This window comes from Drosophila miranda, chromosome XL (genome assembly GCF_003369915.1).
Source record: "Drosophila miranda strain MSH22 chromosome XL, D.miranda_PacBio2.1, whole genome shotgun sequence".
Classification (NCBI taxonomy): Eukaryota; Metazoa; Arthropoda; class Insecta; order Diptera; family Drosophilidae; genus Drosophila; species Drosophila miranda.
Genome location: NC_046673.1, coordinates 25,037,147 through 25,060,081, shown reverse-complemented (window position 1 = coordinate 25,060,081; position 22,935 = coordinate 25,037,147). Strand labels below are relative to the sequence as shown.

Here is a 22,935-nt window from a genome sequence, read left to right as displayed (position 1 = left end):
TTGCATTGCAAACATCTAGTCAAATTATGAATGCACTTCTCTGCAAGGGTATCCCAGTGTCGTTGTCTTACCACAAAACTGCAGTAGCAGCAAAAACAGCTGCAGTAGCAATACCGACGGCAGGAGCAGTTTCTCATTACCCCCTATCACACTGTCCCCTCCCGCCATTCAGCAGACCGCCTGTCAAATAGCTGTCAAATTTGAGCTCAAATTAAACGGAAGGCGGTGGTCAGATGGACAGTACATGGAAAAGAAGGGGAGGGGAGCCTAACCACACGGTCTGGCAATTATTCCGTTTTGCATGGGAGTCCTGTTCCGCGCCCCTGGGCAGTGCGTGGATTCCATTTAATCGCATTAGGGCACCTAACCCCAACGGGCCATAAATTGTGTTTAAACATGTGCATTCGACCGCAGAAGCAGAGGCCAGGCTTCTATTACTCTCTCCTCTCTCTCTCTATCTGTTACCCTCGCAACTCCCTCTCCCTCTCCCTCTTCTGTGTCACTGTGTTTTAATTAGAACGTGGCAGAAATCAGTGCACCCGTTTTCTCTAGCAAACGCTCTCCCCGGTCACACGCCGTGTCAATTAAGTGTTTGCTTTTTTTTTCTTTAAGTGCAAGATGGCAAGGTGTATACATGCATACATACATATGTATGTATATGTACGTATGTTATAAAAGGTGGGTCATTGCCAGATTTTTGGATGTGTGTACCCTCGCGACGCGTCAATGCGTGACACAATGAGAGCAAGAAAGAGGATAAAACTGAGGATAGTGGAAATACCTCACCTTATAGAAGAGCACCTTGTGCACGACGGCGTCACGACGTCTGCCGGGAAGAAAGGAGAGCAAAGTGGAATGGAAACGACACCCTGCTCTGCTAATGTGAGAGTGGTGTGTGTGAAAGTGGCCTTCATTTATCGCGTTTCTTTAATGCGTGCCTGCACCTCTCGGGAGGGTCGCGTGCGAGGGTCGCTCCAGCCGTGGGGAAATTCTCTGCTTAAAAGCTCTCTGCTAGTGCCGGAGCACACCTCGTGCTTTTCTCTCTCTGTCACTCTTTATATTTATTCCCGTTATGTGGGGTTTATACATGCAATTTTTATGCGCCACCTGCCAGAGCTTAGGCACTACTTCGCCCCCAGACCACTCTACTTCCTCCGCGCTTGCACAAATAATTGCAACATATTAATACGTCTGCGGCCAAGACCCCTAAAGACGCTCAACCACGCCCACACCTGTAACGGCGCTTTCAATTTGTGGCAAGCAGTTAATAGCCTCCCCGCCCCCTCCCCAAGAAGATTCTGTGGGAATGGGAAATTGGGGAATGAGGAAAGAGAGAGAGCTATAAAAAGAAGTAGGAAGGGTAAGCCAAAAAAAGGAATACGATAAAAGAAATCGCTTGAAATTTAACAAGTTTTTCCTGGCCCAAGCCAAGAATACAAAGCCGAAGCATCTAGAAGGGAAAGGGACCCCGTCCCCACTTGAGTTTAAAATGAGCTTATTGGCTTTTAGAAGCTTCCTCCGCAACACCACCCACCCCATCCATTCACATCCCCTTGCAGTGTCCCGAAAAAAAACAACAGGATAGAAGACGAGTTCGATAACTGAAGATTTATATACTCTTGCACATATTGTCATTCGATTTGGATCCAATGATCTGATAATCCAGATAATCAGACACACCAGCCGATGATACTGATCATGAATATCCGTAACCTATGACATATGTACATCTGTGACTAAAACCATAATACCCGCTAGAAGGGCATGCCGACAGAGGGAAAGTAACGCTTGGCTAAAAATTTTGACGAGCTCAGCAATCTGAGCACGCATATGGCAGATGCCAGAGGTATATTGAAGCAAGAGGGCAAAGTAGTGGCAGAGGCAGATGCCAGAATTGGATGGATCCAGACCCAGTGCCAGGAATGGCAGGCAACATTGCATGGGCATGGCCCGAACACGTAGCTGGCCGCCTCACGTCACGTTATCCGTAACGTAATGAGATTTTGCGGCAGAATTGTGCATTGTGGCAACGCTTCATGCCACTGCCACCGCCCGTGTCCGTTTCCACCTCCCTGACCATGATAAACCACTACGATGCATGGCTTGGCATCTTCACTCTGCTCGAAGATAGCAGTGTTGTTAACTAGCTAACTACTAAGGTACATATGTACATACATCCTCATAACTGACTATACTACTTAGTGTACGTTACATCACTTTTTGTTGGAGTATTTACAGTATCTCGAGCATTAGTAGTACACTGCATTACCTTACGTTACATCCAAAATTTTACTATATCACAATACGTTTACATCACTTTACATCACCACATCACTTTACGTGGGATGAAAGCTCTATTTCCATGAACGTTTTCAATACAACTTTTCCACCGTAATGACTTACATTCGCTTTCAGTACAACCCCCAGGCAGTTCTGTGAATTTACTCAGCGCTAATGCGCTCAGCCCCAGACTAAAGTTAAAGCCTAATTACGTTAAAGCCAAAAGACGTTGACTAAGTAGCTGAGCGCCAGACGGAGACAGTAGACATGAGATAGAAATGGAAATGGAGACGGAGACGGAGACAAAATCCTGACCATCTTCTGGCAGACACCTTGTCCAAGTGGCCAGGCCACAGAAAGACTGGGCGACAGACAGTGAGAACTTATTCCAGCCCGCGTCAGAGGGCAACAATGAAGGGGCAGGAATAAGGACAGGATGAGAAGAGCTTGCCAAGCTGTGGCAGTCCATAAATTTATATCTGTCGGCAAATCTTGGCCCCAACTACGGCTTCGAGGCGGTGGCGGCGAAAACGTATCTGTTTATGCCTTGCTTCAGTTGTTGTTCTGGATGTTGGTAGAATACTAGGAGAGTATTGTTGGTCTGTGGCTTTGTTTGCTGTTGGTGTCTCCTTGGCATTGTTTCTGGATTGGCATTGTCACTGCCGTCGCCAGTGCCGTTGTCGTTCTCGTCCTTGTTGGTCTTCCACGTTAATTGTTTCACGTTTAAACTGCTGTGTCCGGAATCCGCACTCCGGCTTCGGATTGGCAATGGCAATGGAGTCGAATGAGACTGGAATAGTAAGGCGTAGCACTGGGACTGCGACTGAAAGTGAGGGTGCGGATGAGACGGGGAGCTCTATTAGTTTTAATTAAGCAGCTGAGCTGAGCGTCTGAGCTAACTAATTATAGTGAATGTATAGATAGATTTACACTGCGGGGAAAAAATGCTGCATCCGAAGCTTATTTTCCGAAAATGAATATATGTATATCTTTAAATGGGATTGCAAACAGGAAACTCTTGAATGAGTTTAAATAGATACATATAACAATATTTTAAGCTTTTAGTTCGGGAATATGGGTTGGATATTTTTTAAGGTTGGTATTCTCCTTCAATGAGTGTTTTGAATGCTGATTTCATTATGGACTATTAATCTCGAGTACACTGCTCTTGATCCCAGATCTTAGACGGAATGATTTTCGCCCAGTGTCTAAATGGAGAGCGGGCGATTCCCTGTCCATCTCGTCCTGTCCAGTTTTAATCATTATAATTAATGTGCGCTTGTTAATAACAATTAAATGCGCTTTTTTTTCTCCGTTCTTCCACTTGTTTGGTTCCTTGTGTTCCAATGCCAGCATCTTGGCGTTGAGCCGGGTCTGGTACTGGGACTTGGCTTTGGGATTGGGATTGGCATTGCCTGGCAACCCTGGCAGCACAATTAAGCATTAAATCAATACAATTAAAGCCTTGGACTTAAGCAAGTTACATTAAAAGTGGAGGGGGGAGGGGGGGAGGATTTGGAAGGGCAAGAGGGTGGGAAGGACGAGACAAAGGCAAACGGTCATATAAAAATAAACACAAAACAAAGAAATATTTCGAGAAGCCCAAAAAAACAGAGCATACAAAAAGAGAGAAGAGAAAATGACTCAAGAAAACTCCGTAGTGGTCGGCGACTGACGGAAAGTCGACGAGACGACACTCTGTTCCTTGGAAGACTGATGTAGCGACGATATAAATCGCATTCATGTTTATAAATCGACAGTAAATGGCTATAAGCAACTCTGATGGCGATCGATGATTCATCGAGGAAATGAGAAGTGTGTACGGGTAGAAGAGCAAAGCAGCTTGTGTTGATTTTCTTTTTATACCCGATACTGAAAGAGTATAGGGGTGTATTAGATTTGTGATGAAAATGGATGTGTGTAGGCCCCAGATGAAAGAATCTCCGACCCCATTAAGTTTATATATTCTTTATCAGCTTCAATAGGCGAGGCGATATAGCTGGGTCTGTCTTTCTGAATGAGCGCCTAGATATCAAAGTGTATTGAGGCTAGAGCAAACAATTTAATGCAGTGGCGGAAGGGACCAAGATAAACCGGCTGCTGTTATTGTGTGAATACAAGAAAAGAGACAGATATAACAAAAATTGTAAGAAATATAGAAACAGATAATATCTAATATAATATAATATGTATACATATCTCCCAAACGGCTCGAGCGATTTTTATGGAATAATTTTTTTGTCAACAAATCAATTTGTCCCTTTTGCCATCAGCGATACTACATATAAAATATATTGTATAAATTACAATAAGCTCACATACATACATATATACTGACTGAGTATCGGGTATAAAGGTAGTGCCGCGGCCCTTTCCACGGCTCACAACGTTCTCGCTCGTTATGTCAAAGGAAGAAAGCTACAGCGCAAGAGAGAGCGCAATGCGAAAGCTGGATTAAAACTTTTTCTAGGAACCAAAATTTAAGCCACACACAAGGATCCCATGCCGCTCTTCCCTTCCCTCCACTTCTGCTCCATCATCTTTGGCAACTAAATCCCCAGTGCGCGTCCCGCCTTTTATGACAAGCGATGTGGGCTTGGAGTCCAGGGTCTGGTGGGGGAGGAAAAATAAACGCAAATAAACGCACGTATTTCACAACTTTGCGCCACTTTCATTTTCATTTTGGCATTCCGCTTTTTTTTACCCCCTCTCAACCACTGCCAATAACGATGTTTCTGTTAGTAGCTGTCCTTTATTCTACTCTTCGCTTCTCTGTTAGCTCTTTCTTGTGGCCTGCTCAATGGCGGTTAGAGCGGGAACGAAATTTCGCTGCTAATGGAAAATAGTAATTACAATAATTTCCTTCTCTGTTTTGCGCGCTGTCCGCCGCCTTTTTGCATTATTTATTTGATTCCAGGTGAAAAAGGAAAAGGCGAGACAACAAACCTACTCATATAACAGAATGAATAACGGACTCCCGTCGGAGATAGATCGGGACGACGCGACGGAACTGTTCGTTTTAACTGTTGCTTCCTCACTGAGAGAGAAACGTATACGACGATTGATTGTGTGGAAATGTATCGTAATTTAAGATTAAATTTTAGCTTACTTGACACTTTAGCCTCGGCCTCTTCTTTCTTATGTTCTCTCTGCTTTTCCTGGGCTTATGCTATATTTTATTACTTTTAGTTATTTACTTTTTGCTTTGCTATGCTTCTCTCCTGAGGGGGAAAGAAGCAGAGAAAGAAAGAATGTTTAACGGGCAATTAATTCTTGGGAATCGAACGAACGACGGGAATGCTTTGATGCAGCTCGGCAGCGCTTTGGGCGAAGAGGAATGCAAGCCGGAATTGCGACGCCGGAAGGCGGATGGCAGAAGGCGGATGGCCGAAGGCAGATGAGAAAACTAGAGACTGCTGAAAGGTACAGTCTGCACTATTAAGTCTATGGTCTGTGTGCACACTGCCGGTGATTGTGGGCAATGCTTTGGGCAACATTGCTCGAAAAATTTAATAAATTACGATTCGATAAATTCGAAATTCGATGGCGCATTGCAACGATAATCAATTGGCGTACAAACTCACGGGTTGGTTATTAATTTGTCAAAGTCAAACCAAACATGAAATATGAAATCCAACCCGAACAGAGTCACTTCGTGCGTCCGAGTACCATATACCCATACGCCCCGAGGGCGATAAATACAAAATATTAAACTGGAAAATGCTGCGAAAATATCATCCTTAAAATGGCTTCCTCCCCCGCAATCAATTGAGAATGGATATGATTGCAAAAAACAAATGAACAAACAAAGAAACAATTTATATGACAGTTCTGTGGGAGGTTCAAAAGGACAGAAAGTCATAGCGGTAATATACGGAGGGAGTGGGAATGTGTATATGCCGTGTCGTACATATTAATTCCAATTTGCAACTCAATAATCGCCCCATTCCTGGAGCAATAAACTCAGTCAGAAATCCCAGCAAGGGCAAATAATTCTCCGTCTACGTCTCCGTCCGGAGTTTATGCATACATATATGTATACTTTTCTCAATTAAACTAAAGCGGAGGAATCTTTGTACATTTCCTGTCTAACCCCACCGGGAGACCCGTGGCACCCGTAACACCATAATGACGAAAAAAATAGGCAAGAACAACAATAAGGGGAGCCCTTAGAGCGGGACTGGAGCGATGCAATCAAATTTATGATTCTTCATGAATTTTACTTTCTTGTCACTTCGCATTTACCCGTAATTTATGCGCTGATAAAAATCGTAAAAAAAAAATTTAAAAAAAGTACGAGTACGTTTAGAACCTGGCTTGGCTTTACACGATTTCAATATTTGACACCACAGGGGGAAAGAGGCAGCAGTGTATTTCACAGCATTTTTTACGCTCACTTTTTAGGTGTTGGAACAGAAAAAAAAATAGGAAATGGTTGAGCAAAAAACACACAGTTTTACAAAACATTTAGAAGCTGCATTTTGTAGTACTATTTCGAGTCGATATATTAGTCTCGACTCGTCTCAAACAACACTTTTTTGCAAGAAGAAATTCGATTTACCTATAATGCCGAAACTCGGTGAATTTATGGTATTTTAGGTTGATTGTCGCTTGATTTTCAGTTTTCGATTTTATTGGGCCGATTCTCAGTTATTTTCGTGGAGTTTTTAGGTTGTTTTGGTTCGTCATACAGCGTCTCCGGATTCGGGAGTAGAGTCCAACTTGTTGTCGCGGTGCTGTTCAAAGCAGTGGTGGATGGATGCGTCGGAGCAGTAGCACAGGAGCGCCAGTGCCGTTATTGTGGCCAGCAGCAAGGACGATGAACACGAGAATGAAAGACCCGAATGACGTACGATGGCTACCATGGCAGCAGCAGCAGGCAGCAAGCAGCAGAAGCAGCAGCAGCAGAGCCGACGACCCACGAGGACCGCATCGGTGTCAATCTGGATGAAGAGTGGAGCTTGTGAAAGGGGGTGAGGGGGTTCGTTTTCGCTTTCACTAGTGCCTTTTGTCTTGGCTTTATAGCAAGATATATCGAATCGAATGGTAAGGCCAGCCGGGTTTCATTGATATCATCCATTCATACGTATGCCTGGCTGCCCCACCCAACCAACTTGTGCCTTAGCAGCTCTACTACCAACACACACTGTCACTTTTCTTCGTGCGAGTAAAAGTGCCGCTACGACTGAGGAAAGCTCCCGCTGGGCGGCGCCACCAATTAGAATATTTCTCGCAAATTAAGCAAACACGAAAAATCTAGCCAAAGTAAATAAAAGTTGGCAGCGCACTTTAATAAAGTTGACCACACCCCACGCCCACACACACACACACATGGGTTAGAGGGGCGTAGGTGGTAGATGGAGATGAAGGGTTTTTCATTAAGCAGATTTTGGAATTTTGCGCTTTGGGTCAACAAAAGTTTCAGCTCTTTGTTTTTCTTCTCTATGTTTTTTTAGATGAGCCTGTGAAAGGAGGAGGGGGAGAAGGGTGGACAGAGTGTATGCCTCAGGTGAGCGAAAGCTGGGAAAGTTTTCAATTTAAATGCAGATACCACCCGAGAGAGAAACAGCAGAGAAAACGGGAGAACTAAAGAGCTCTCTTGATCGAGAAAAGAGGATCGAGAAAAGTTTTTTCCGTGGCAAGTGGAAGTGAAGCTAAAGCGGCAAGGGCCGCGGGGCTCTACTTTCAGCTACCACATCCAGAGATCAAACAAATTTCTGTGGACTGCGGAGAGCTTATCCCGGCCGTAGCGTCGTTACACCGGTATTCAGTATTGCGAAATTGTGAAAAACACTTGTAACAGTTACCGGAGTCTGGATAAAAAAATGTAGTTTCTTTAGCTCTTATAGTTTCTGAGAACTGGGCGTCAATCACAGCGGACGGACAGACAGAATTTGTAGACTTAGTGGGATCCGAAAGTCTTGCCTCTGGGTGTTACACACATCTACATAAATCTAAATCGAATATACCCATATACTCTTTGTGTATCGGGTATAAATATAGCAGAAAAGAGTATAGAAGAGGCGGCAAAAGCATTATCAGAGAGTGCTTTCTCCGATCGCATCCCCAAAATAGAACAAAGAGTGGAGAAGCGACCGTCAGCAGAACGCTCCATCAGTGTGGATCTGATTTTATAATGGATTTGTTGTTCCTCAGCCGGCGCATATTTTTGGGCGACGGCAGTCACGAGGCGCCCCTCCACGGCGGCATCGTCGTCGACACACAGGGCATCATCCGCCGCGGTAAGTGTCCGTCTCAATCACTCTTTCTCTCTCTCTCTCTCTCTCACTCTTTTAACTTTTTAACCTTCTCCATTTACTTTACAGTGCTAAGATCTCCCCAAGAGGTCAATTCCTACCTGTACAACATCGAGTCCGAGGCCGTCTATGACTTCGGTGACCTGGTACTCATGCCCGGCCTTATCGACGCTAATGTCCACATCAATGAGCCAGGGCGGAAGGACTGGGAGGGCTTTGTGACGGCCACCAAGGCCGCTGCCGCTGGGGGCTTCACCACCATAATCGATCGTCCTTCCAACGCTTCGCCCCCAACCGTCAGTGTGGCGAGCCTCAAGGCCAAGACGGCTACGGCCCGTGGGAAGATCTACGTTGACGTGGGATTCTGGGGCGGCATCGTACCGGGCAACGGTGACCAACTGGCACCGCTGCTTGCAGCCGGTGTCATGGGGCTACAGTGCACCCTCTGCGGCTCAGCGCCTCCCGTCGGCGAGGAGTTCCCTTCCATAGACGGGGCACTATTGGAGGAGGTTCTGCAGCGGCTCGAAGCAGAGAACGAGGACGAGGGAGTTATTGCTGTGAGTAGTGGATCCAGTAACTCCCTCGGATTAATTCTCATATTCCCAGGTCCATGCCGAGCTGCCGCTCGCCGTCGACATTCCAGCAGACGATGACGCAACCAAGAAGTACGGCAGTTTCCTGGTCACCCGTCCGCCCGCCATGGAGGTGGCCGCGATGCAGCAGCTCAGCCGCCTGGCCCAGCGCTATCCCCGTCGCCGCCTGCACGCTCTCAACGTGAGCAGCGCCGAAGTCCTGGCCACGGCAGAGGCCTGCCAGCGAGCGGGCGGCCAGCTGACGGTGGAGACCTGCCCCCACTACCTGGCCCTCAGTGCGGAGGAGGTCCCCGAGTGCGGAACGGAGTTCAAGACGTGGCCACCCATTCGGGAGCGGTCCAACCAGGAGCGGCTGTGGCGGGCGCTGCGACCGGGCGGGGTCATCCGGATGATCGCCAGCGACCACTCCCCAGCCACACCCGGTGTCCGCTGCCTCACGGGCGGCCGGGGCCGTGGCAACTTCCTTAAGGCCTGGCCGGGCATCAACTCACTGCAGCTGTCGCTGCCCGTGGTGTGGACAGCAGGGGGCGGAAGAGGAGGAGCCCGTGATGACCTGCCGCTGTCCCTAGTGGATCTCCACCGCCTGATGTGCTGGCAGCCGGCGGAGCTGTGCGGCTTGAACAGGTTCAAGGGCCGCATCACTGAGGGCTACGACGGCGACTTCTGTATCTGGAGTCCCGAGGAGGAATTCACCGCCGCCCCGGAGGAGCTCTACACCGCCACCAAGGCCACGCCCTATGCGGGCCGCCGACTGCGAGGCGTGGTACATGCCACGGTGGTGCGTGGCCTGCATGTTTATCAGCAGTTCGAGGGCTTCGGGCAACCCCTAGGGAAGGTCCTGTTGCGGAAGAGCAGTCGTAAGGTGGTCAAGTTCGTTCGAATGTGATGAGGTGGACACGAGAGGAGGGGGTATGGATGCCCTAGGGCGCAGAAGGGTGTACGGTGTAAACTTTGTTAATCAAAATCATTAAGAGATTGGGCTGGAATCCTTCACGCTCCACGCTTGACTTACTCGCGTGTCTTGGCGTCTTGGCGTCTTGGCTGGAGATGAAGATGGAGACGGAGAGACGTGCAACAAGTTGTCGCGTGGCAACGCTGAGTAAACATGACACCAGGCACTGACCCCACATTCCCCCACCACCATGTGTGTACCCACCCCTCCGTCCCTGCCAAGCATATGGATGGCAGCTTAAGTTTGCTTGCCAGGCGTCAACTCAATTTCAATACTCTTCCCGAGGGGGTGGGTGCTTTTCTTTTGGCCAAATGTTCACCCATTTTTAGTTATTCTTGAGTGAAAAAAGGTACAGAAGACAACCTGATAATTTCTAAAATTGTTTTACAAATAAATAAGTACTTTACAAAATGAATTGCAATTTATTACGTACGTATATGCTGTGCTTCACTGGAAATCAATACAAGCATCAGAGCTCTGTAGTTAATATAACAAAATCTGAAGTCAAATTACTGAAACGATCGATTAGTAAGTGTATCTTTGTCTTCGTGATGGTTCTTTGTCGCGGTTCCTCTGCGTGTGCGTGCATGTTGTCTTAGAAAAGTGTGGGAGTGAGCTATGAGACGTGTTTACCTAAGGAAGGGTCTGGGGCAGTGGCTTTGGAAGAGGGCGCACTTTGGGATAAGGTATACGGTATGGATAGGTTTATGCCGTGATTTAGCTCAGTGAAGAGTGCACTCAGGAAGACAGAAAGAGGAAGAGAGAGAGAGATCAACGGCAGGGAGATTTTCGTAATGAACTGGCAGGCGGCTGTCAATCAAGGACGACGACCCACGCATAAACGGTCTCTGTTCTCCCGTTTTCCGGTGGCGGCGGCTCATGGCTCCGTGCTAACAAGCTATTGTCATCGAAAGGTAAGGTGCACTTCTGTTATGCAGAACACCGTAAAACCAACCATGATTTTAAAAACCCCTTCGGCTTCTTGATGTGCCGCAAGGCCCTCCTACTTCTCTGTCTGGTGACCGTGCGATTTTTTTTTGTTTTCCTTCACTTTACTCACTCTTTTGCTCTGTTTGTTTGCTTCCTGCCTATTCCTTGCGTCATGGACACCCACGCTCCGAGTACGGCTCGAACGGCAGCGTCTGCCGCTTGCGCGGCTTTATTTAACTTAACCCCAACACAGGGGTGTCCCATTTAACCCTAAAGCGGTCAGCTTCAAGTGGCTAAAGTGTAACAACTGGAAAAACAACTTGTTTTTCTCCAGGAATTCCTGGAGCTGTGAGCGTATGTATTTTTGTACGACATTTACAGGGAATTCCACTGACTGACTGGATAATGGTGTACATACAGTGGATGCGGAGAGGTTGTTCAATCTAAATAAGCTTAATAAAGTCAAAACAGACGTTGTCATAGACATCTGACAATTTCACAGCTCCATTTCTGTGAAAGCAGCTGTTTTCGATAGTTTTCGATGCAGAGGCAGTTCACTCTTTAATGCAAAATTTTGTTTGAGAAAGATGTACGGATGATAGAAGCACGTATCCCATATCAGGGTTAACGGCGCTGCTTTCCGCCTCACTTGCTATGAAGAAAGACAGCATGGAGGCGTGTCCATTTTTCGGCAATACTCGAGTTGGGGTGCAGCTTCCCCATTAAATAAATGCCACAAGCAGATCAAAATTTCCAAGTACATTTACCCCCGTGATGTAAATGGAGGTAAGCCACGCTTTTGAGTGTATTCCACCTGTCAGGGACAGACTAAGGCAGACCAGATTTAGCCACGCGGCGTATGCTGATGCTCAGTAGTAGTTCATCACGCATACGCCGTGCGCGCCCCCCTCCGCCAAGGAAACTTTTGTGAGAGCGGGTTAGGGGGACGGAGTAAAAGCGAATGGGAGAAAGGTATGCATGACGCATACGCAGTGCCACGTGAAACGGAATCTCCCATCCCGGGGGGCCAGGAGTGCAGCCAAGAGTAATAAAGACGTTACATGTTTTTACCTCCGACTTCAAGTAGGCTAGAATACATACACAAATACATTTTTGAATGGTACCCCCTCGGGTCGATCGTTCCTAGGGCAGGTACATACAATGCTGCAATTGTGCTTCATATTTATACATATGTATCTGCTAAATTATGCGAATACTTTTAGAAATGGAGATTTGAAGATCACATAAATTGTATTTTGATATGTACATATATCCTCTATCCATTCACCCCCTGAGAGACGCAAAAAGCACCGTAAAGTATGCAGTGCTACACAACGGGTTAACTTGCCCTTAACTGAGTGTGCGCAAGCGAGTCGGAAAGCAAGCGGCTTGCGCTCTCATACGACATAACTGTACGCTAAAGCGATAACGTAATGAAAGCAACAACATCACAGCGACGACAGTACAAGCAGCAGCTCGCCTTGTACGTATCCGAGCGATGATAGCTGTCCCGCTTTCACCTACACATGCCGCTTAGATATTTAAAAATATATTTTTACACCTCGTGTGTGTGCGTATGCGAGTTGTGTGATGCGGGAAAAAGGTGAGTAAGAAGAACGACGACGTCGGCGCTGACGCTGACTTTGACGTGGCGGCGATAACGTTGCTGCAGCACATAACAAAATTACGAAACAATTCGCCAAGAACTTAATGTGAGAGAGAGCCGGAGCCATAGAGAGCAAGAAAAATCCAATCATATGCTCGCTCAGCTGTAGCTCTGCTCAAGGTACATTGAATAGAAGGTAATGCCTTCCTCCTCGTCGCGAAACTTCGTGTGTATGCAACTCTCTCTCACTTTCTTTTTGTTACGCATTGATGCTTGCTTGCCTAATTCTGAAGTAGCTTCTATGGCTGCCTTCCCGTCTACATAATATACCTTGGTTTTGCAAAGCTACTCCCTCTGCTGCTGGTGACGTGTGTGCGGTGGGTCGACGTCGACGTCTCTGCCTCTGCCTCCGTCTCCGCATGGGCACCGGGCACACGGGCATGGGGCACAGTCATTGGCATCCCGTCAGTATTGCTTTTCAGCAAAACGAAGCGAGGCGGCAGCAGCGAGCAGACAGTCTTCCTCTCTAACAAAAAACCAACAAAACTATCGGCCATCAAAACAACAAATCTACCGTTCAAATAGTCGTCGCGTCACTGTCGACGCCGGTAGCAACAACAACGCTGAAAAGGTGACGAGTGCTAATCTAAAGAGAGAGAGAGAGAGAGAGACTGATAGAGAGGTGGCAAGCAGAAGAAGCAGATCTAAAAACAAATTTAAGCGCCAAAAGAGTGGCATTCTAACAGTAAAACAACAACAGCAAGAGCAGTATTTTGTATTTTTTTGGTTTCAGTGTGAGTGTCAGTGCCACCATGTGTTTGTGTGTGTAATTTTTGCGCTTTAAGCCTTTTCAAAATATTTTATTTGTGTACAAAATTAAGCAAGTAAATAATTATACATAGCTTTGCCGCTGCTCATATTCCATCTCGCTCTTGCTCTCTATTGCTCCCATAATGTGTGCATATATATTCGTGTATAATTGTATTGTAATCAAATACAAAATCTAAAAAAATAATACAAAAACTTGACGTAATCGCAAAAATGCAAAAAAAAAAATGTAACGAAAAGGAAGCGAAAAAGCAACAGGAAAAGAAACAATAACAACAAAGATTACTATGCTTCTGTGCTTCGCTCTCTATCTGCTTCGATTCCCCACTTGCACTGAAATGCCTTCTGCATTAGTGTAAACGAGACAGAGGGAAAACACACGCACACAGACTTTTTTGTACATGCATATGTGTGTTTTGTTTGCCGTTATGCAAAGATTTCATTGTTATTAGTCAGCAAAAGCAACAGCGAAAGCAACAATAAACATCAAAAGAGCGGGTAAGCGATAACCAGAAATATGTACCTGGGAATGCCCAGAGGGGGGAGAGGTCTGTAAAGAGACCTGCCATCGCGCTCCCATACATACGTAATTACATATGTTCATGCATACATTTGTTTGAAGCGTACGATCCTCAATGAACGCAGATGATCATTGGGTGCGTCAAGTGCATCAGAAGATCTCTTGGGCGGAATCCACTCTACGAATTATGACTTTGTGGGGCATCACTGCCCTGCGACATGCGACGATAAGACGATAGGAGCCCCCTGTTGGGACAGTCATTACCTTGGCACTGCACCATTGGAGTTTGAGAGCATTTTGCGCGGCATCCTCTCTACTGACTATATCTAACTGCTAACTAACTCTAAAATTTCGAGGAGCACTTAAGCGGTATACCCCGGAGTGTGCCTATGTAAAAAAGTATGTGGCGCAGATAACTGGTAGGTCGTTGGAGCCGTTATTACCTTAGTAGTGTGCTATTGCATCCTGAAACATGGGGAGTTACCGAATCGATCAAGGAAACATGTTGTACACTTCTTGCCCGGTACCGCCCTCCACCATCCTCCGTCAAGTACCAAGGCCTAATCTGTCGCTCAACGGGTTTCAGACCCATGCATAATTAACCAACAAACAACCACATTCTGAATAGCTGATAACGGTGGCCCCCATTCCCACTGATTACGCTCAAAACTCAGAATTGTCCGCGTGAGAGAGGGGTTAGGATAGGTAGAATACAGTAAGCGCCAGCTGTATTATCAAAACTGTTGGGGCGTTTTGATAATCCCGGGATAAGGCTTCGGTTTGGCTCCTTCTCATTCACATCACACTTATACCAAAGCTTAACAGCACCTGTCGTCAATTATTTGTTATCGCCCTACACCCACTCACTGTGGTCTTTTTCTTACACTTGCGGTCCTTGTTCTTCTTCGAAAGAGAACGCCTTTGTCCATGAGAATTACTGTTTTTTTTTTTTTGTTATTGCACATTCATTTAGTTTTAATTAATTCAGACAAACAAGCAGAAATACAGAGAGGGAAAGCAAAGAGTGAGAGATAAGAGTGCAGGAGGCGTGTGTGTGGTGAGGAGGCGGGATTGAATGCCCAACACTAACGCAAATGCGAAAAACGCAATGAAAACCGACTAAAAATAAATAATGCTGACGTCAATATTGCGTAGGAGCGTCAGAAGAAGAGAGGGCAAAGTAAGAGAGCGAGATGGAGCGAAGCTAAAATCAGAAACCAAAAACAAAATGCGAAAGTGATTGAAATTTATGGAAATGCAGCTACGGCTACTCTGCCGCCGTTCTGCTACTGCGTACGAGCAGGAGTAGTGGGTGCACCGACGCTTGAATCCCCTTACGCGGAGGCAACTTTCCGCAAAATGCATACATACATATGTATGTATGTACATTGAGAGTAAAAAGGTGACATATGTACACGCAAACAGGCAGAGTGTAGTCCAGCGGTTTTACTGTACTAAAGCCAAACCCAATTTCCCAGTGATGTCACCTGTTGTAAGACAGGTATCACCAAAAGCCATGAGTCAGTCGTAGTGGCAGACAGCGCGGCGTGGTTTTGAGCCACACAGAAAGGCAGGGTACCCCACAAGTGTCCTTCCCCCATCGAGAGTTCGAGCTGCGACGTAATTAATGGCAATTATTATATCACTAATCAAATGGATTTCCATTTGTAGTTCAGATTCCGTCGAGCCCGGCTGACAGTATTTCTAGAAATCGCACACACAGCGCCCTAGCATTGAAATCAGTCATTTGCAATTGCGGCTAGAACGAGTTGCTAACACTCACTTTGATAAATGCACTAATTAGTCATTAAGCCAAAGCTGTTACAGGCCCCGCTTTTATTTTTTGTGCGCCATTACGGACAGCAGTCACACATTGGGGTCCAGGTGTAGGCGCAGTCATCATTTGATTTGAAACATTGTCGCCAAATTTTTTTCCATGTGACGTCATATATTGCTCATAGGGTTTTTGCTGTTGCTAGTTTTTCCTGCATCTACATTTTCTGTAATTAAGCAAGTCAGGGATATAATAACTTGAATTACTTAGGTCTAACAAAAATACATCTGGCATCGGCAGATATGAGAAAATTATTACAGCAGTGAACCGAAACAGCGACTGGCATAGTGTGTGTTCCAGCCCGAGTAGCAGTCACAGTCACTGCTGTGCCATGCTGCTCATCACTATCTTTTCGATAAAAGTATTGCCGCAACGCGCTAGTGCTTTGCACGAAACGCATTAGGCAATTTATCGTCAAATCTCTCTGGTAGTTCTGGCAGTGAAGAAGCAGCGCGAGTGAGAGCGAGCAAGCAATACTGGGAATATTTTTGCGCAAAAACTGAGTTTATCAATAAATTGTTGTTAACAATAGCAATTTTTGAGCCGAGCGCGTGTGTCAGAATAACCTAAAGGCAAATTCAATGAAGTGGCCATCGAGTGGCGCCGCCGCCGCCTGATCAACGTGAGTGTCAGAGAGTGGCTCTCGTTGTGAAGAAAAAAGAACGTAAGCAGCAAAGAAGACAGAGCAGCAGCAACGATAACAACAGGCCTAGTGTGTGCTGCCAACTTGTCGAGCTGCCACCCCTCTCCCCTTCTGCAACCTTTGGCAGTACATAGTATTAACGCTTCTGTATTCTATTGAGCATTATTTAAAAAATGAAGTACCAAAAGCTGCTGGGTGTATATATGCTGTGAGCGAATCTATTTTCTGTGACGTGACGTGCGGAATAGTGAACATATTTTCAACAAGTTGCCAGCACAGCGTGCAACGCGCGCACACACACACACACACACACACACACACACACAAAAAACTTATACACAGAGCCCCCCAAAGAGAGGGAGAGCAGCAACAACAAGCGTATTTAGTGATGTCATCAGAAAGTAAGTTGATTTTTTTTTCTCCTCACTATGTTGTCATGACGTCATTTCACAAAAATACACAGAAGTGGGTGTTGTTGTTGCTGTGTCTCTATGGCAGAATTCAATTATCATTAACATCAGCATCAGCATTATCATCATCATCGTCTTGGGTGGACAAACAAAACAAAAGCCAACAGCAGTTAAAGAGCAGCTTCAGCGAGGCGAGGGGCAGTCCGTCCACCAGTCCATCAGTTTGTAGTTAAATAGTTAGTTTCTTGGTTAGTTGTTGCTGCAGTTGAACATACATATGTGGATATTAACAATATTGTAACTGAATATCTTGTCGGGCTCCCGCCTCTTGCAGTCGCCGTTCCGCTTAAGACGACTTCAAGCTGGCCAAATTGAAACGGAAACGGAAGCCAAACTGAAGCACTTGTCGGAGAGCGTAACGGTGCTGCTGAAAATCGCTAAAATGGACAACAGCATCGTCGTCGAGGAGAACGGCAATTCGGCGTCCAGCGGCAGCCTGGACCTCATCACAGCTGCGGCGCAGGCAGCGGCCGCAGTAGCTGCCGCAACGAGCGCCGCGCAGCAGCAGTCACAGAACCCACAGAGTACAACAGCGTCAACGGGCAACACAAATAATTCCGCTGGAACGGGCACCGTTCTGACCACGACGGCCAACTGCAATTTACAATACCCGATGCAGCCGCTGGCGCAGCACGGCCTGCAGGTGGGTGGCTTTCCACAGATTGCATCCCATCACAGAGGCGCTCTAATGGTTCCTTTCTCTTTGCCACCCTTTGCAGGTACAATCCGTGATACAGGCGAATCCATCGGGTGTCATACAGACAGCTGCCGGCACGCAGCAGCATCAGGCGCTAGCCGCCGCCGCCGCCACCGCCACAGCGATGCACAAGGCAGTGGGGGTTGTGTATGTGGCCAAGCCAGCCAACTCTACGGTGATCCACACGACAGCAAGCAATGCAGTGCAAGTGCTTAACAAAGTGCGTAGCTGGAGAACTTTGAACGGGGCCAGCAGCCTCTCTAATCTTCATATTCCACTCCATATCACAGATCCCTCCAACTTTTCCATGTAAGATCAAACCCGAACCGAACAGCCAGCACCAGGAGGACAGCGACGAGAGTTTGTCAGACGACGACTCGCAGCACCATCGGAGCGAGCTGACACGGAGGCCATCGTACAATAAGATCTTCACCGAGATCAGTGGACCTGATATGAGCGGTAAATCCTTGGGACGACACGACATGCCACGCTATCACTCGCTCACACACACACACATCTCTATCGCTCTGTTGTCTCTCCCTCCGTCCTTGAACACATGTAACCAACCGCCTGCCCAAACTCCGATCTTTCGCCATCGCACCACATGCACTGCATCGCGCTACATCGATCATTAATCGATCCGATAGAATCCTATTCCATATCTATACATACATATGTATAAAATATTGATTATGAATTTGTATATACATATGTAGATAGACTTATCTTCTCTACGTATTTCACTCATTTGCCCATTCATTCGCACTCGCTGACCAAACCCCATGTACCGTTAGAAGAGGCAGCCATACAAGAGTGAACCCGTAGCCCCCGTTAGTCTTGTGTCGCGCCATCTCTTTCTCCCCCGTTTCTTCATTATCGTTTAGTTGTTGTTGGATGTTGATGTTGTTGTTTAATCAAGAATCAAAATATAAATAAGAAGAGAGGAAGGAGAGCAAGCAACCAATCGCCCAACTGTAAATTCCTGTAAATATGTAACCACATCCCATGATTCCCATAACGCACAAACCTTGACACGGGAGCAGCAACAGAAACAGAATGAGATATGTTGTTGCTCTCGCTCCCACACTCACTTTATCGGTCTCTTTTTTTCGTTGTCGTTGTTGTTGTTGTGGTTGCTGTTGTTGCACACCCTGCCCCCACCCCCCACCCTTCCAAAAGGTATGGCTCTCCCGCTTCCTCAAGGTATATTAAACAGAAGAAACACGGCAGTCATGTTCTATTTCTCTCGGACTGTGGACGACCGCTGCCTTACACTTCTGTTTGATATACGAAACTCTTCTCGTCACCTCCTAACCCCCAACTAAAATCAAGGAATCAAATCCCAAGCCAACCTCTCGCTCTTGTGTACTTTCTCTATCTCACTCTTGACTAACTCCCCAATATCGCCCGCTCTCACACGCACTCACCCAACCACCTCTCAGACATAATCAACAACAAAAAGATTCAAAATTCAATTCAAAAATCTGCAACGAAAATCGCAATGGAAAATATGTTTTTCTTATAATTTTTATTGTTGTTTTTCTTATTGTTTTCTTTATGACTGCCTCCTCCTACTACTCCAAAAACTACTCTAAATTCAATTATGTCCAAAACAAAAACTGCGTGCATTTTCCAACCAACAACCGAAACAACAACTGCAACAACGAAAACAACAACAACCTCCCCCTCCAACAACCAACCAACAACAATTCCAACTATGAACCAAACCCAAAACCCCGATCGGTCGATCAGGCTCCTCGCTGCATTTGGGGTCCGATGGGGTGCTCGGCTCTCAGCTGGCGGCAGGCGGAGCGGGCGGCAACTCGGCGAACAGTCCACTACTGCACATGGCCCCGGACCCAGCCTACTATTTGTCCAATCGGATACCCTACAACACCAGTAATAACCAGAGCCGAGGCTCCGCCATTCTCTTCTCCATCCACATGTGAGACATTCCCACAGACAAAACTAATTATTTTTTCTTCCTCTTTTCCATTTGCATGTTCCAATTTCCATGTGGGAATCACAGACAACAGCGGGATAGCGGAGGATCAGACGCGCAAGCGGGAGATCAGACTGCAGAAGAACAGGGAGGCGGCAAGGGAGTGTCGGCGCAAGAAGAAGGAGTACATCAAGTGCCTGGAGAATCGCGTGGCGGTGCTAGAAAACCAAAACAAAGCGCTTATCGAGGAGCTCAAGTCGCTGAAAGAGCTCTATTGTCAGACCAAGAACGATTGAATGTGGCCTTGGCTGTGGCTGTGGTCATGGCGATGGCGATGGCAGCGACGGCAGCAGCCGCGGTGGCAATATCGACGTTCGAAGACGAGTCCCAATGGCGATGGCAATAGTCGGCCGCATATCATGATTTACATACGTATAGTAGAATTCTATATGTAATCGTACATATATACTATATAGTGCAATGATCATGTGCTTGTTAGGACAAGTACACTGTAGCGAACCGAACCGAACAGCCTGACAGAACAAACAGGCGAACGGCGACAGCGACACGAGCAGGACACAATGTAATTATGTTTATAATTTAAATTTTAATATTCTTTTTATGCTTTAGTTTACGCCTTAGTTTATTTGCTAATTTAACGGAACTGCAGTTTACCTATCCATGTCCCCTGTGCTTCTACATCCTATCTCACATATATATATATATATATATGTATATATTTACATATACATGAATATCTCTTTCTTTATTATGTAAGCTGCCGTCAGGCGATTGCCTTTCATCGTCGTTGGTGAATTTTGCCTTTTATTCGTATGCGTACGCATTGGTGTTTCTTCGGAAATCCCTATAATAATGGTACTCCCTCCATACGATGCTAATTCGTTTTCAGATTCTGTAGATCGATCGGCTGTTTGATGTTTTTTTAATGCATTTTAGGCTTTAAGCGGAGATACACCAGCGTCGTACTGTTTTTGATATTGCCTTTAAAAAAAAAAATAGATTAACCAATTGATAAACAGCTGATCGGACCAAACAGTTGTTTCGGATATTCTTCAGAGAATATTCCTTTCAGGAAGCGCCGCCCATACGTCTCCTTCAGCATTGGAATTGCTCCAGTGGCGAAAACCCATGCTCTTACGTGTGTCAATGTGAAGCGCCCAGTTTAAAATGATGCAAATGTATTGGAAATCCCATCCATGGCGGCAGCTTATTGTACTTGCAATTTTTTTTCTTACTTAATGCAAAATACGACAATTTGACTAGAAAAAGTGTTTAAATTTTTTAGAGAAATTATGTAAACTGATATAAACCCCCAACACACACAACACAGGCAGAAAAAGATAGGTAGATATTAAGAGAAATAGTTCTTAGCAAAATTGAGAACTTTCGCCTGTTTTTTTATATATATGTATCTACTACTATAAATGTGTGTGTGGAAAGAGAAAGAGCTGAGAAATGTAACATTAAAATTAAGTTTTAATCGGTTTAAAAGTTCTGTAAAGTACAGGGCAGATCGATCAATCAAACAGTCAGTCAGTCAACGTTAATGAATTATTGAGAATGTGTTGCATACTTTTTAACCGCTTCCCGCCGCCTCGCCCACTAGCCTCCCTAGCCAAGGCGACACCTAGAAGGATTTTCTCTGAAAAAAACCAATTTATATATATATATAAACCAAATTATATATACGAAATACGTAGTTAGCGAATATTTGTACACTATTTGTATTTGTGTATCGCACTCGGAGAGGGTGGAACGGGTGGACGGCAGAGCGGTGTCCCATTTCCGGATCGAGGAATACCATACATACATACAATATTTACATACTATAAAGCAAAACTCTCGTTATCTCTTGTGATCAACTCAGTTGTTGTTATGAAAATGATACAAAATGAAAAGAAATCGAAAACATTATTAAGTTGTATGGATGGATATGCATGCATGCAAGATGAAAGATCTGAAAATATGCAGATGGACTTTTTCACATGTACAATATCGAGTAGCGAAACAAATGGAAAATGGAAACAATGTCAAAGTAAAGTAAATGAATGCATACGTCAATGTATAGTACATTAAAGCTCTTTATGAAGATTATACACATACATGATGAATCTATATATATATATATCCGTATATATATATAAATATATATATATAAATATACATACATATATATCTATCTATATATATGTACGGATCTATATCTACTTATAGGTACCCATGTATATCTCTCTATTTTTGATGTCCAAATCAAAACTTCTGCAAATGAAAACAAAAAAACTTTAGGAAACAAAATCGAAACGAGAATTCAAGGAGCAACTTTTTTAGTAGGATCAAAAAGGACAAAGAAGAAGGAAGCAAGTGGAAGGAAAAGAAAGAAAAAACCGAAAAGTTGCATTCAACAAAGTAAAAAAATATTTTTATTGTCATTGCATAATTCTTAAGCTAGTAATATTAATATGTAAATCATAAGTGGCGAAAAAAAAATAAAAAATAAAAAATGAAAAAAAGAAGGAAACGCATGGAACGAAAAGGATAAAAGGATCACAGCCTAAAAGATGACAAATGTAAGGAATGTAGTAAATAAAAAAAAAGCGGAAACAGAAAGCCAGGCAGAATAGTACACAAATAAAAATGAAAAAAAACAAAAAAAATCAGTAGAAATTACAATATTGTTATAAATATTTGTCTCAATGAGAAAAAAACAAACAAAAACAAATGAAACAAACAAACAAAACAAAACCAACAAAGAAAATAGACAAAAAATCAATAAAAAGAACTAAAAAGATCAATTTTTATATTTATTTTATAATTATTTATTTATTTATCTATTTATAATGTGTTTGAACCAAGGGCGTAACCAAGGGGGCAAGGGGGCTTCAGCAAGCTTATTAGTAAACAAAAAAATGACTATTTACCACTGACCACTCAATTTTTTGTTTGCTCAAATATTTCTCTCAGTCTCACAGCATGACCTTTGGGTCAGGATAAGGCTAAGTGTGACCTAGGCTAGAAAATTAATTAGCAGCCCTCGTGGAAAAGCCTATATTTCCACTTTGCAAGTCTTCAGCTTAATTTCATCGGAAGTGACATTAAATTAAATCAGAAATTTGAAGCACCATTTCAACAACGAAGGAAATCAGAACGCTTTAGATGCATATTTGTATGTACTTAGCTGAGACGCATATAACATACATATGTAGGTTTATATGACATTCATAGAATCCACATAGGTGAAGACTTAATCAATTATCTGATTTATAGATGACTCGCATTTACTATATCTAAGCTGAGGTTCCATCTGTTTCTGCTAGTAATATGATATAGTAATAATTTCGTTCGAAATACGGAAAACAAGGGGT

General features: G+C 44.8%; 3 protein-coding genes and 1 long non-coding RNA gene across 12 annotated transcripts in view; 2 read left to right on the top strand and 2 right to left on the bottom strand.

Annotated features, from left to right (window-relative positions):
• Positions 1–7,164, bottom strand: part of LOC108160799 (mucin-19) — a 33,712-nt gene extending 26,548 nt beyond the window's left edge. The window contains exon 1 of one of the 2 annotated variants that reach the window (XR_001775443.2): positions 6,842–7,163. The gene's annotated coding sequence lies outside the window, so the exon portion shown is untranslated. Of the gene's footprint in view, positions 1–6,841 lie in introns of both variants that reach the window. The other variant, XM_033394723.1, reaches the window with a different exon arrangement.
• Positions 7,165–8,379: 1,215 nt separating this feature from the next.
• On the top strand, positions 8,380–10,484 carry LOC108160816 (allantoinase). The gene is made up of 3 exons (XM_017295046.2): positions 8,380–8,522; positions 8,607–9,094; positions 9,144–10,484. The coding sequence occupies exons 1-3, from the start codon at positions 8,417–8,419 to the stop codon at positions 10,014–10,016; spliced, it is 1,467 nt and encodes a 488-aa protein (XP_017150535.1). The 5' UTR covers positions 8,380–8,416; the 3' UTR covers positions 10,017–10,484.
• A 2,533-nt stretch (positions 10,485–13,017) lies between these two features.
• On the top strand, positions 13,018–21,634 carry LOC108160824 (cyclic AMP response element-binding protein B). Of its 8 annotated transcripts, none has more exons than XM_017295076.2 (7): positions 16,242–16,844; positions 16,907–17,089; positions 17,188–17,556; positions 17,633–17,830; positions 17,901–18,069; positions 19,363–19,509; positions 19,640–21,634. In XM_017295076.2, the coding sequence occupies exons 3-7, from the start codon at positions 17,296–17,298 to the stop codon at positions 19,846–19,848; spliced, it is 984 nt and encodes a 327-aa protein (XP_017150565.1). In that variant the 5' UTR covers positions 16,242–16,844; positions 16,907–17,089; positions 17,188–17,295; the 3' UTR covers positions 19,849–21,634. The 8 variants fall into 8 exon arrangements, with proteins under 8 accessions (XP_017150608.1, XP_017150591.1, XP_017150565.1 ...); XM_017295066.2 differs by having other exon boundaries at positions 16,907–17,101; XM_017295119.2 differs by lacking the exons at positions 16,242–16,844; positions 16,907–17,089 and adding an exon at positions 13,018–13,249.
• Positions 15,771–16,120, bottom strand: LOC117192608. The gene is made up of 2 exons (XR_004474389.1): positions 16,026–16,120; positions 15,771–15,966 (listed from the first exon to the last, which is right to left on the bottom strand). It is a non-coding gene; the product is annotated as an uncharacterized LOC117192608 (long non-coding RNA).
• Positions 21,635–22,935: the final 1,301 nt, after the last annotated feature.

Coding starts and splice junctions, on each gene's coding strand:
- LOC108160824 (XM_017295119.2), top strand. CDS start 17,296: ATGGACAACAGCATCGTCGTCGAGGAGAACGGCAATTCGGCGTCCAGC. Junction 17,557..17,632: donor TGGCGCAGCACGGCCTGCAG/GTGGGTGGCTTT, acceptor CACCCTTTGCAG/GTACAATCCGTGATACAGGC. Junction 19,510..19,639: donor TCGGATACCCTACAACACCA/GTAATAACCAGA, acceptor TGGGAATCACAG/ACAACAGCGGGATAGCGGAG.
- LOC108160816 (XM_017295046.2), top strand. CDS start 8,417: ATGGATTTGTTGTTCCTCAGCCGGCGCATATTTTTGGGCGACGGCAGT. Junction 8,523..8,606: donor ACAGGGCATCATCCGCCGCG/GTAAGTGTCCGT, acceptor TTTACTTTACAG/TGCTAAGATCTCCCCAAGAG. Junction 9,095..9,143: donor AGGACGAGGGAGTTATTGCT/GTGAGTAGTGGA, acceptor TCATATTCCCAG/GTCCATGCCGAGCTGCCGCT.